The 12,582-nt window shown below is 37.0% G+C and overlaps 1 protein-coding gene across 5 annotated transcripts in view; it reads left to right on the forward strand.

Annotated features, from left to right (window-relative positions):
- Window positions 1-12,582, forward strand: part of LOC104356915 (sodium channel protein type 2 subunit alpha) — a 79,138-nt gene that overhangs the window by 38,479 nt on the left and 28,077 nt on the right. For 3 of the 5 annotated variants that reach the window (XM_033007863.2, XM_033007861.2, XM_033007862.2), the window contains exons 12-17: window positions 3,031-3,411; window positions 4,423-4,555; window positions 6,193-6,431; window positions 7,354-7,527; window positions 9,265-9,621; window positions 11,848-12,327. In XM_033007863.2, coding sequence (XP_032863754.2) covers window positions 3,031-3,411; window positions 4,423-4,555; window positions 6,193-6,431; window positions 7,354-7,527; window positions 9,265-9,621; window positions 11,848-12,327 — 1,764 coding nt within the window. The remainder of the gene's footprint in view (window positions 1-3,030; window positions 3,412-4,422; window positions 4,556-6,192; window positions 6,432-7,353; window positions 7,528-9,264; window positions 9,622-11,847; window positions 12,328-12,582) is intronic. The other 2 variants (XM_033007865.2, XM_033007864.2) reach the window with 1 other exon arrangement.

The raw sequence follows: 12,582 nt of genomic DNA on the forward strand, positions 1-12,582 counted from the left end.
TATTCTGAATTTATGTGTGAAAAATTAAAATAATGTGTGGTAATTAAAATGAGTTGTATTTCAAGTTTCTTAATGAAAATGGACCTATCTCCCCATCAAGATGGATGTATTCATCATGATCAGTGACTTCAAAATTTGGTGCAAACATACAAAAGAATTTCCTGTTTTAAATGAGAAACGTACTAAAAGTTGGGATGCCAAAAACCCAGTAGAAATTGCATAAATATCCATGTGAAATTTGAAATTTGACAAATTAATGTGAGACCATTAATTGTGTTATCTTAAAGAAGGTGGAAATATGTGTGACAATGTGTCCTTGCATGTGTACTCTTACACTGAAACCCCAGTGACTCAGAGTGCCATCTGCATCTCCCATCCAGACATTTAGTTTTATAGTTTTGTTATGTTATCCCTTCTACAGTTTTCAGACCTCCTCTTCATTTGCCCACTGCCAACTTTCCCCTCAGCACTTCCAGTCTGGATCTCACATCCATTCTGTCCTTTTTCTGCTCCTTTGTGTGCCTCAGTATGCTTCTTCCTTTTATCCTCACCTTCTTGATTCTCCCTGGTCTTTATGACTTTCTCCCTCGTTTTAGTCACTATTTCTAAACTCATTCCTTCCTGTTTAATCCTCTTCTATTACTGTCTCTGGAAAGCCTATTTCATCCCTAAATAGACTATAAGCATTCATATTCTCTTCATGTGTCACTTTCTCCAGCTCTCATTCTCAAAGAAGCTCAGACTTCTTCATCCAATATTTTCTTATTAATGACTGTCCTCCTTAGATCAGACTGTGGTGGGAATATAAGGTTTCTAGCTTCCTATTTCTGCCAAGTTAACTCCTCCTTTCACTTACTTCCTAACATACTTCCTTTTTTTAATAACACTGCATCCTTTCCCTGCCCCCCCGCCTAGTTGCTGCCATTCTGTGTTGTTAACTGTCTAATCTCTGTAAGACTTCATTGCTGAATTTAGTTAGTTCACGATGCATCCTGTTCCTTATATCTATTTTCACACCTATATCCATTGACTTCAACTTCATGTTGAAGACTCACTGGATTCCTTAGGTGCATATTCTTGCCTGTGTCTTCATTCAAACTGCAGCCTTATTCAACTGCAGCTTGATTCATCCATCTTGTAAGAAATTAAGCATTCCTGATACAACTTGCTTCACCTACCTTTTTATCTCCAAGTTAATTTACAGCTGTTTACTACGACAGTCTAGTAATCTCATCCTCTCTGGTTTTTCAACCCTAGTTCCTTTTCACTCTGTGTTCTAGCCACTAAACAGAAATCCCACTCACCAGATTTTAATAATCTTTTCCTAGGCAAAACTCAGGTTATATGTCATCTTTGACGTTTTCCTTGACATTTCACTTGCCTTCAGTGTAACTGACCATTATGTTCTTGAAAACTTATTCTTCCTAACATTCATGATTTCATCTCCTCTCAATTCTCCTGGTTTAGTTGTGCTTTAGAAGATCCTTTTACCCCTTTGACAGTTTTCTAAGGGATTTCCATAAGGCCTTTTGCTAGTTCCCTTCTCACTCCCTCTCTTTTTTTTTTTTTTTTTCTTTCTTTTTTTTTTTCTTTTTTTTTTTTAAACTCTACTCTGGACACACAACTGTGAATCATTTTTAACTTGGACCTCCTTTCATGTCCCAATTACTGCTGTATTCATCAAGAGTGTTGTTGCAAAGATCACTAGCCTATCTCATTGCTTTTACCGAATCTGCTAGTAAACATATCTACCTAAAGATATTTTTTTAATACCATAAAACATACTGTGTCTGAAGTTCCCCCCAGCCCACCTTGTCTACTTACAGTAAACAAGTCAAGTTCCAGCTTTGACTGACCCATGCCAGCACCCATAATCTCCTGTTAAATTTTCAAACTAGTTTCTTTGAGCTCTTTCTGGAATGCTGCCCCTCATGCTTGGAAGAAGCTCCCATGAGTTTCCACAGAACACTTCATTGCTTTCCTCAAATCCCTCTTTAAAACTCTCTTTTACCATGCTGCCTACAGAAAGCTTGACAGGGAAGTGACTTCAGGTGAGCTAAGACCACTGTTTATCATACCCATCAATTTTGCCTCCTTGTATTCCCACTCTTTTTGTATCCATCTGTTGTTTTACACTTAGATAATAAGTTCTTTGCAGAGTACCTTTTTGTTCTGCATTATGCAGTACCTAGAACAATGGGGCTCAGGTCCATAAAGATAAGTTGCAGAAAAGAAACCAAGACACTGCTTTGTTACATATCATCTCTGCTGTTCATAGAGGTCTTGGGTGAAATCAGGTGCTAATGCTAATCAATCAAGTCAGGAGAATCACTGATATGAATTAAAGTTAAGAACACATATAATCATTTTCAAGATTAGAGCATTATTTTGACTCTGATCCTGAAAAGATCCTCCCACAGCAGAACATGTACTCACATTAGTAAACTGATGAAGATTAGTGAGACTGTTCACACAAAATTACAGGCATATATTTGCATATTCAGGATAGCTAAGACTTTAAAAAAGAATTAAAAACCTTTATTATGGCCTACTTGACTAGTATCTGAAAAATATGTATGTTTTTTAAACTAAGAAGTATTTGGGAGCTACCTCTGTGTGCAGACTGAGTCACAGGAAATCTGCCTAAAATTTTATTTACTCAGCCTGTCAGACTAATGCCAACCTGGGGTAAATAGTGTCTAGATGTGCTTACTCAGTTTATGAACAGTTGGTAATAAAACAGGCAGAATGGCAGAGGAAACAATTCTGTCAAGCAGTTTCTCTTATTCTAATTAAATCAACTGATTTCATATATCCAAAGTAGTAAAATAACTATCCCTTGTCTGTCACTTATGTGCTCTTTGTTTACTTCCCAAAAGGGAGTGTATTAGAGTGGGGGCTGTACCAGTTCATTTCTTTGTAGATGACCTTACCCTTTAAGACATATTAACACTGTTTTTTTCTTCTGTATGAAAACATCATATTTGAAAGGATTTTCATCTGATAATCATTGTTTTTATTTGCCTACAGTCTTTGCTGAGCATTCGCGGCTCCCTGTTTTCCCCAAGGCGCAATAGCAGAACAAGTCTTTTCAGCTTCAGAGGTCGAGCAAAGGATGTAGGATCAGAAAATGACTTTGCTGATGATGAGCACAGCACTTTTGAAGACAATGAGAGCAGAAGAGATTCTCTCTTTGTTCCTCATAGACACGGTGAACGGCGCAACAGTAACATTAGTCAGGCCAGTAGGTCATCCAGGACACTACCTCCGCTTCCAGCAAACGGGAAGATGCACAGCACTGTGGATTGCAATGGAGTAGTTTCTCTAGTCGGTGGGCCACCAGCTCTGACATCACCTACTGGACAGCTTCTGCCAGAGGTGATGATTGATAAAGCAGCCACTGCTAGCAATGTAAGGAAGTCTGCAATAGCTCAGGCATGATGTCCTCTCCCTGTGTGATCAGCTACTGTTCCTACAAAATTTAGTCACTTGGGAATGATTCCCTTTCTGGCCAAGCTGTGAATGCTCCTTTTATATATTCCAGTTATAAGCTAATGTAGAAACTGAAATTGTCTAGCTAAATGGGTGGAAATATATGCTACTTCACTGGGAATTAACAGAATAGCATAGTAAACCACTGAATAAATATCGTATGTGTAGTCTTATACCTCTTGGACTCATTACACTAACTGAAGACTTAACTATAAAGTTCTGTATTTGTATATCAGCTAGGATATCAGAATGAAAAAGAAAAATTTATATTTACTTAATGGAATATATTAAATGAGTATTTAACCTCCCTCTGACTATATATGAAACTTTTGATGTAACACTGATAGTACAATTTACATGGGTTGTGATAGTGTTCCTGTATCATAGTTAATTTTTCTAGGTTTTTTTTTTTGAGATGTCAACATTATTAAATATTTTTATCTTTTATTTTGTTTGAAAACTTGTGCTAGGAAATTAATAACTTATTCTAAATTAAGAGTTATCTTAAGAAAATACACTTACTCTTTGTGATTTTACTGCTAGCTGTGTGGGCTGTGCATTTTCATGTTTAGAAAAAGACCTCACTGCCTATTTAGATCTTTATGGCAGAGCTCGTTGACAAGCATTGTGGAACTTTTCATAGTCTAAAAACTGTTTATAGTCTAAAATCTGTTTTCATGTTTCAGCCCAGTTTCAGGAAAATACTTAAAAACATATTCTTTAAGCACAAGAGCAGTCCTACTGATGTATTTGACTATTTGCTCTATACAAAGTTAGGCATACCTTAGTCTATTGCAAAACCATGACATAAATGGAGTATGGTGCAGGACAGCAGAGTGTTTTGAAACATTATACTTCTATAATATTTTACAGTATTATTCTTATTAAATGAACAATCAATAGGCTATTTTATCAGTGTTTTATTTTCAGGGCACTACTACAGAGACTGATTTAAGAAAGAGACGGTCTAGCTCTTATCATGTTCCTATGGACTACCTAACAGATCCTAGTGCAAGGCAAAGAGCAATGAGTATAGCCAGCATGCTTACCAACACAATGGAAGGTATGTAACACAGAATTTTTGTATGACAATGCCATAAATTGCTATTAAATGTATGATACATCAAGTAGTAGTGGTGTTTTAAGGCAGCTATTTCAGCCTGAAGGGTACAGGCAAGATCAGATTAGTATAGAGAGGTAGTATTTTTTTTTAAGTAACAGACTGATATATTTGGAAAAGCAGTCAAGCTTTCAAAAAACTAATAGGTTTGAGGTTGAGTTAAATGCAAGCAGAAAGCAATTGATCAATGCAGTGTTTCTCTAGAGAAGTTATATTTTGGGGTAGAAGCTCTTTTTAGATTAATGAAATGGCTGTGCTTCTTGCCATAGAACAATCCCCTTCTACCAGTTCAACAGACATGCTGTTTCACAAAGGAAGGATCACATTGTTCTATCTGAAAGGGTAAATGCAATGAATCTGAATCATGGAATTAAGCAACTACTTGTAAGAAAGGGCAAAACATTACTTTGAGGCTTAAATGACTATGCCCAGAATAACAAATACAAGGGTAATAATGAGCAGTTTTGCACATGTGGACCATAATACTATCTAAATAGTTGCCTGACTTAAGATTTGTTCTAAATGTTTGTCTTTCATGAGGAAACTTAAATATTTTATTCATTCTATATGTAGAATCACAGAATGGTTTGGGTTGGAAGGGACCTTAAAGATCATCCAGTTCCAACCCCCTGCCACGGGCAGGGACACCTTCCACCAGACCAGGCTGCTCAAAGCCCCATCCAACCTGGCCTTGAGCCCTTCCAGAGAGGGGGCAGCCACAGCTTCTCTGGGCAACCTATGCCAGGGCTTCACCACCCCCACAGCAAAGAATTTCTTCCTTCTATCTAACCTAAAACTGCCCTCTTTCAGTTTTAAACTGTCACCCCTTGTCCTATCACTACACTCCCTGACAAAAAGTCCCTCACTACCTTTCCTGTAGCCCCCTTTAAGTACTGGAAAGCCACTATAAGCTCTCCCCAGACCCTTCTCTTCTCCAGGCTGAACAATCCCAACTCTCTCAGCCTGTCCTCATAAGGGAGATGCTCCAGCCCCCGATCGTCTCTGTGGCTTCCTCTAGACCCACTCAAGCAGGCGTATGCCCTTACGCTGGGGGCCCCAGAGCTGGACACTGCTCCAGATGGGGTCTCACAAGAGCAGAGTAGAGGGGGAGAATCCCCTCCCTCGACCTGCTGGCCATGCTTCTCTTGATGCAGCCCAGGATATGGTTGGCTTTCTGGGCTGAGATCACACACTGCTGGCTCATACTCAGTTTTTCACCCACCAATACCCCCAAGTCTTTCTCCGCAGGGCTGCTCTTAATCCACTCATTGCCTAGCCTGTATGTCAGATTTCTAAGACAAATGTCTCTTTTACATCCTATGTAACATTGTATTGTGAATGGTTATTTTATCTATTGAATATTTAGTATTCTTTTTACATAAAATTGAAAACGTAGTGGGACAGATTATTTTAAATTAATTTATTTTGACTGATAGTGGCCTTGGTTTCAAAAGGTCTACAATATCAATACAGTTTATCAACAGTACCATGAAAAACAACATTTAGGCCTTGAGGAAATATGCAGGTGATACTGGAACAGAGAAATATGTTTAAAACATTATTTTAATTTTTCTTTCTAGAACTGGAAGAATCCAGACAGAAATGCCCACCATGCTGGTATAAATTTGCTAACACTTGCTTGATTTGGGACTGCTGTACTCCCTGGCTGAAAGTCAAACATATTGTAAATTTGATTGTGATGGACCCGTTTGTTGATCTGGCCATTACTATCTGCATTGTCCTAAACACCCTGTTCATGGCCATGGAGCACTATCCAATGACAGAACAGTTTAGTGGTGTGCTTTCAGTAGGAAACCTTGTAAGTCTTTCATGATGTGCTATGTATGTGAAATGAATTTTCTTAAATAATTCTTCTGTGACCTATGTACATATGTTTATAAGAAAATGTTGAGTAGATATTTATAGGCTTGGGATAGTTCAATTTAAATTTAAGCTGTATTGAATCCCTCTTTGTTGACATTTGTGGATTTTGTCACTCTTGCTTTATGGAGCAAAAGATAGTAAGATTTATTGAGTCCATATGCATTTTGATTTTTAAAGCCTTCAGTTTCTGTCACTGAAGCTGGTTAAAGGAATTTATCTAATATTTTTTCTTGGATGGATACTGACAAATCATAAGAACTTTCAGTTCCATTCCCACACCTGTTTTGCTACTCACTAGCACCTCCTGAGGTCCTGGGTGTTCAGGGAATTGTAGAGGGGAAAGACCCAGTAAGCACAGCAGATTTACTACAACTCTCCCAGAAATGGTGAAATAGCATGACAGTGCCTTCTGCAGGTCATCCCTAAGAAGAATAGTTCTGCTCAATTTCCATTATACTTTTTTTTCTTAGTAAAATAATTGTCCCTCTCATAAACTTATCTTTATCCCTAGAAGCAAAAAGATGTCCCAGGGACAAAGATGAGATCTAAGGAGGAAAAACTGAGCATTAAAATCAGAAGAGATTCTGTGTATCAGTATTTATACATGCATATTAGAAGGCTAGATAAAAAACATATTCTTCCCATTTACCTCTTTTTCTTTGGAAACCAAACATTGAGGCATATGTAATCTTCAAATCTGAATTTAATTCCTAACCACAATGTATGGCAATACAGAGAAGCTATTCAGATTTATCATGGATTTCTTGCTGAAGATATAATTTACCAAAAGTTGATACCGTTAGTTTTATTTTTTAAATATTTTCTCATTAAACTGGAGTGCTGTATTTTCCTTGCAGGTGTTTACAGGAATTTTCACAGCAGAAATGTTTCTCAAGATAATTGCCATGGATCCTTATTATTATTTCCAAGAGGGATGGAATATTTTTGATGGTTTTATTGTGAGTCTTAGTTTAATGGAGCTTGGCCTTGCAAATGTGGAAGGATTATCTGTCCTTCGATCATTCCGATTGGTAAATATGCTAAATAAAATATGTTTCTGTGTTATATTTTTGTATTTGTGTATGTATGTTGTGCATTTTTCATTTGTATGTGATATATTTGGCTAAGACAGATCTTTTAATAAGAATTTAGAAAATACTCAATTGCATACCCACTAGATGGCATGTATCTATTATGTCAAGTCTGTTTTACATATTAACTTAGCAATATCTATTTCTTCTTCAAGACACTGTCAACATCAATTCTGTTCTTGCAGTGACTGTGATTTAAGTATTAACTTTTTTTAGTAGTAGCATCTCTTAGAGTCTTTTTCTCCCTGCGTGAGGGAATAAAAAATGCAAGAGCCACATGTCCTCACTATCTGTGACTGAAGATTAGTAAATCGCTTAATAAATAATGGATTAGTTAATAAAAGTTTATTGACAATTTTAGCTGATAGACTTCCATTACAAGTTTGCTTATATGGTTAATTTTATAAGAGAGTAGTGTTAAGATTTTTCTTTGGATAAGGATTTTTCATCACTACCAGTCTTTTCCTTATTATCCTCTGCAAGGGTCCATCTGCTGTCTAACAGCTCTTCTGTTCGGAAGTCACTACAGTATCTCTATCTGTTATTAGATATTCTCTGTCATGAATAGGAACTTGAAAAACCTTGGTCTTACTGAAGACTAGGCTAGCATGCAAGCTGATGTTCAGATCCTCTTCTGAAAAGCCCTACACAGTAAGATACATGAAGCTAGAGTTCCTAGTCATCAAGATCAACCACTGCCTTAAATAAAGCAAAAAAATATTTAACTTTTATTTAACATTAAATAAATCCCCTCTAAAAAAAAAAAAAAAAAAAGGGTTTTAAACTCACCCATTTGCTGTTTGTCTATATAGCATTATATTGCTTTTTGCCTAAAGTCTAGTGCCTGTCTGGATTGACTTCTTCAGTAATAGAATTCTGGTTTTAACTTCACATCTATATATTTTATTTATGTGTCATCCCATGAAATAATATTTAAATTTAGATTCTTTTTAGTATTCTCCTCTTTCAATTGTCTGAACACCTGCTGTATCTTTCCAAATAATTTAATTTTTGTCTGTTTCAAGTTGTACTTTAATATAACGCTTTACTGTGTCTGTTTTTCTCAATGTTGTATGATAATCTTTGTAAGACACATTACATTTATTTTAAATGATAGCAAAGATGTTGTTAAAGATACTTGTGAGTAACTTGTATGCCTGTCATTAACAACTCTAGCTTGTTTCTCTTTCTAGGGAAACCATTTCTTCCATCCCTCTGCCAGTTAAAATGAAAGAGGTCTGGAAGTGTCTATACACTCACAATCCTGTTAAAATGATCACATTTCATATGTGCTGGATTACTTTTAGTAATATTCTCTTAGAGTTAAGTAAAGGAAAAAGACTAGTTTGTCCAACTTGTCCAAGTGCAACTTGTTTATAGATATCTAAAGTCATCAAAAGAGGCCAAGTCTGAATTTGAGACCTTGTGATAATTTAAATGTAATTGAAATGAGCATAGAGATATTATTTTCTATTTCTTATGACTTGATTCATGATTTAAGACTGCTTATAACTAGTATTGTGCAAAGAACTGGAAACATAAATTTTGTAATTGAAGTTTCTAAAGGCTACATGAGACATGACCTAGACACAGGGTAACTGATTTATGAAATGTGTAACAATAATTTCATTGTGATTAATAACATGAATAACTGTATATTATTCTTCTGTTTTGCAGCTTCGAGTTTTCAAACTGGCAAAATCTTGGCCAACTCTCAATATGCTGATTAAGATTATTGGCAACTCAGTGGGGGCTCTGGGGAATCTGACCCTGGTGCTGGCCATCATTGTGTTCATTTTCGCTGTGGTTGGGATGCAGCTGTTTGGGAAAAGCTACAAGGAATGTGTCTGCAAGATCTCTAGCGACTGTGAACTTCCACGCTGGCACATGCATGACTTTTTCCACTCTTTCTTGATTGTGTTTCGAGTGCTGTGTGGAGAATGGATAGAAACGATGTGGGACTGCATGGAGGTTGCAGGCCAAACTATGTGCCTTACTGTCTTCATGATGGTCATGGTGATTGGAAACCTAGTGGTACGTAGTTGATGGGGATTTTTTAAAACTACTGGAACGTATTTCCTATTTTTCATGATTTAGAAATCAGAGATGAAGACTGGAGAAGGACTTCAGGAGATCATGTAATTCATTTGACATTTCTCTAAACCAGGTTGAAATATACCTTGATCATTTATGAAAAATGTTTGTCTACATTTTCTTTTAACTCTTCAGTAAGTTTATAACCCCTTTAGTAAGATCAGTGCTGAATCATGCTTGTACTTAAAAATGCCTTTTAAAAAAACATCTAACTTAAATCACCTTCTATAGCCAATTAAACTGACTGGTCTCAATAGTGGGAAAACAGTTGGTCTTCATGACATCATTTATAATACTTAAAGGCTTACTGTTTCTACTTCCAGTCTTTTCTAGCTGAAACAAAATAAGCCTAGGCTGTTTAATTTTTTCTCATAGGTGATGATTTCTAAACTACTTATCCGTTTTGTTACTGGCCTCCAAATTTCTCCCAAGCAGCATTTTGGATAGAGACACAAGTACCGAATAATGTGGAATAACTATACTTCCATGTCTTACACCCACTGTTCCTTGTGGTACACAACTAAATGACACATGAAATTTCTGTACCAGTATCACTTTCCTGATGCAGCCTATATGCCCTTTTCTGCAGTGCTTCCACCTTGCCACTTCTCGGACCTTCTATATATGTACTTTTCATTTTCTGTAACCACTATTTCCACACTAGTACTTCAGAATTAAATGCCATATTGATTTTGAATCATTTCACCAATTTACCATGGTTATGCCTAATTGTAGTTCTTTCTTGCTGAGTGCTGGCGTTGCTTCTCTTTTTGGTATTGTCCACAAATTATGTGAATATGCCTATCTATAGGCATATATACCACGTTTAACCAGACTAATGTAAGACTCCTGTGGTATACCTTCTAAAATATTCTGCAACTTTGAACAGGAAGAATTGACAAATATAATTTAAATATGATTTTTAATCAATTTTGCCTATAGTCTGTCACAATTATATGTAGTCCAAATTTCTCTTGTATGTTTGTAAAATGTCACACAAGGAAGTCTGAAATAGTTTCCTAAAATTGAGGTGTATCACATCTGTGGACTCTCTGTCTCTTAGCTGGTTTTCCTGCTCAAAACAAAAGTAGACTGATATATTCTTGGCAAATATGTAAGTTTATTATATTCTGAATTAGAGAAACTGAAACTGTGGTCTGTTGAACTGTAGAAGGCTGGAGTCTTCCTGCATTTCCCTTGCCCATGAACACTACAGCGGATGTAACTTGCATAAATTACTACATCATGTTGTATCCTGCCTCCTTATGTCATTCTTCATTTTGAGGAGCAGACCCGCACTACTTCTAGTGTGGAGGAGAAAGTTAAGGAACAGCTCAGATTTTTACCTATGTTAGTCAAGTTAAACAAGCTCGTGGTTTAACCCCAGCCAGCAGCTAAGCACCACACAGCTGCTTGCTCACTTGCCTCCCTGGTAGGATGGGGGAGAGAATAAAAAGGGTAAAAGTGAGAAAACTTGTGGGTTGAGATAAAGACAATTTAAGAGGTAAAGCAAAAGCCGTGTATACAAGCAAAGCAAAACAGGGACCTCATTCACCACTTCCCATGGTCACGCAGGTGCCTGGCCATCCCCAGGACAGCTGGGCTTCATCACACCTAATGGTGACTTGGGAAGACAAACGCCATCACTCCAAACATCCCCCTCTTCCTTCTTCTTCTCCCAGCTTTATATGCTGAGCATGATGCCATATGGTGTGGAATATCCCTTCAGTCAGTGAGGGCCAGCTGTCCCAGCTGTGTCACCCCCCAGCTTTTTTTGCACCCCCAGCCTGCCCGCTGGCAGGGCAGGATGAGGAGCAGAAATAGCCTTGACTCTGTGTAAGCACTGCCCAACAATAACAAAAACGTCTCTGTATTATCAACACTCTTTCCAGGACAAATCCAAAACACAGCCCCGTACCTGCTACTATAAAGAAAATTAACTCAACCCCATCTAAAGCCAGCACAAAGCTAAAAATGTTTTTGACAAATTATAATAATGTATGGGGGACAGGGATTATGGGCTGGAAAGAATAGCAGGAAGGTGGATTGAAATGAAGCGCCAGCTGTGAACTAAACATTATGTCATATCGAACAACTCATAATGGAATTACTTTTATTGCTTAAAAAAAAAAAGATCCAGTATATTTTCTCCTTACTGTCTTTTAGGTACTCAACCTCTTTTTGGCCTTGCTGCTGAGCTCATTTAGTTCAGACAACCTTGCTGCTACAGACGATGATAATGAAATGAACAATCTACAGATTGCTGTGGCAAGGATTCAGAAAGGCATAGATTATGTAAAGAGGAAAGTGCGTGAATTCATCCAAAAAGCCTTTGTTAGAAAGCAGAAAGTGTTAGATGAAATCAAACCTCTTGAAGACCTAAACAACAAAAAAGACAGCTGTATTTCCAACCACACAATAGTAGAAATAGGTAAAAACCTTGCCTATCTTAAAGAAGGGAATGGAACAACCAGTGGCATAGGCAGCAGCGTGGAAAAATATGTTGTTGATGAAAGTGATTACATGTCATTCATAAACAACCCAAGTCTCACTGTGACAGTGCCAATTGCTGTCGGGGAATCAGATTTTGAAAATTTAAATACAGAGGAGTTCAGCAGCGAGTCAGACCTGGAAGAAAGCAAAGAGGTAAGGCTGTTTCTATATTTAAAATACTCTGATGCTTTTCTTTTTTTCTTAAGGTTACTAGTGTTGAATTCAAACCTCTATTTAATTCCTATATAACAGTCTATACAAACTTGTAATGGTATTTAAGGTAAATTGATGAAAAGTTGCGGGTTTTGAATGAGATGGTAGTATAGTATTGCATTTACAGTAATAATCAAGATACATAGGACATTTTTTTAAGAAATTAATACTTTTTTTTCTGGTTTATTTAGTTAA

Source organism: Tyto alba, unplaced genomic scaffold, assembly GCF_018691265.1.
Source record: "Tyto alba isolate M040663 unplaced genomic scaffold, T.alba_DEE_v4.0 Super-Scaffold_7, whole genome shotgun sequence".
Taxonomy (NCBI): domain Eukaryota; kingdom Metazoa; phylum Chordata; class Aves; order Strigiformes; family Tytonidae; genus Tyto; species Tyto alba.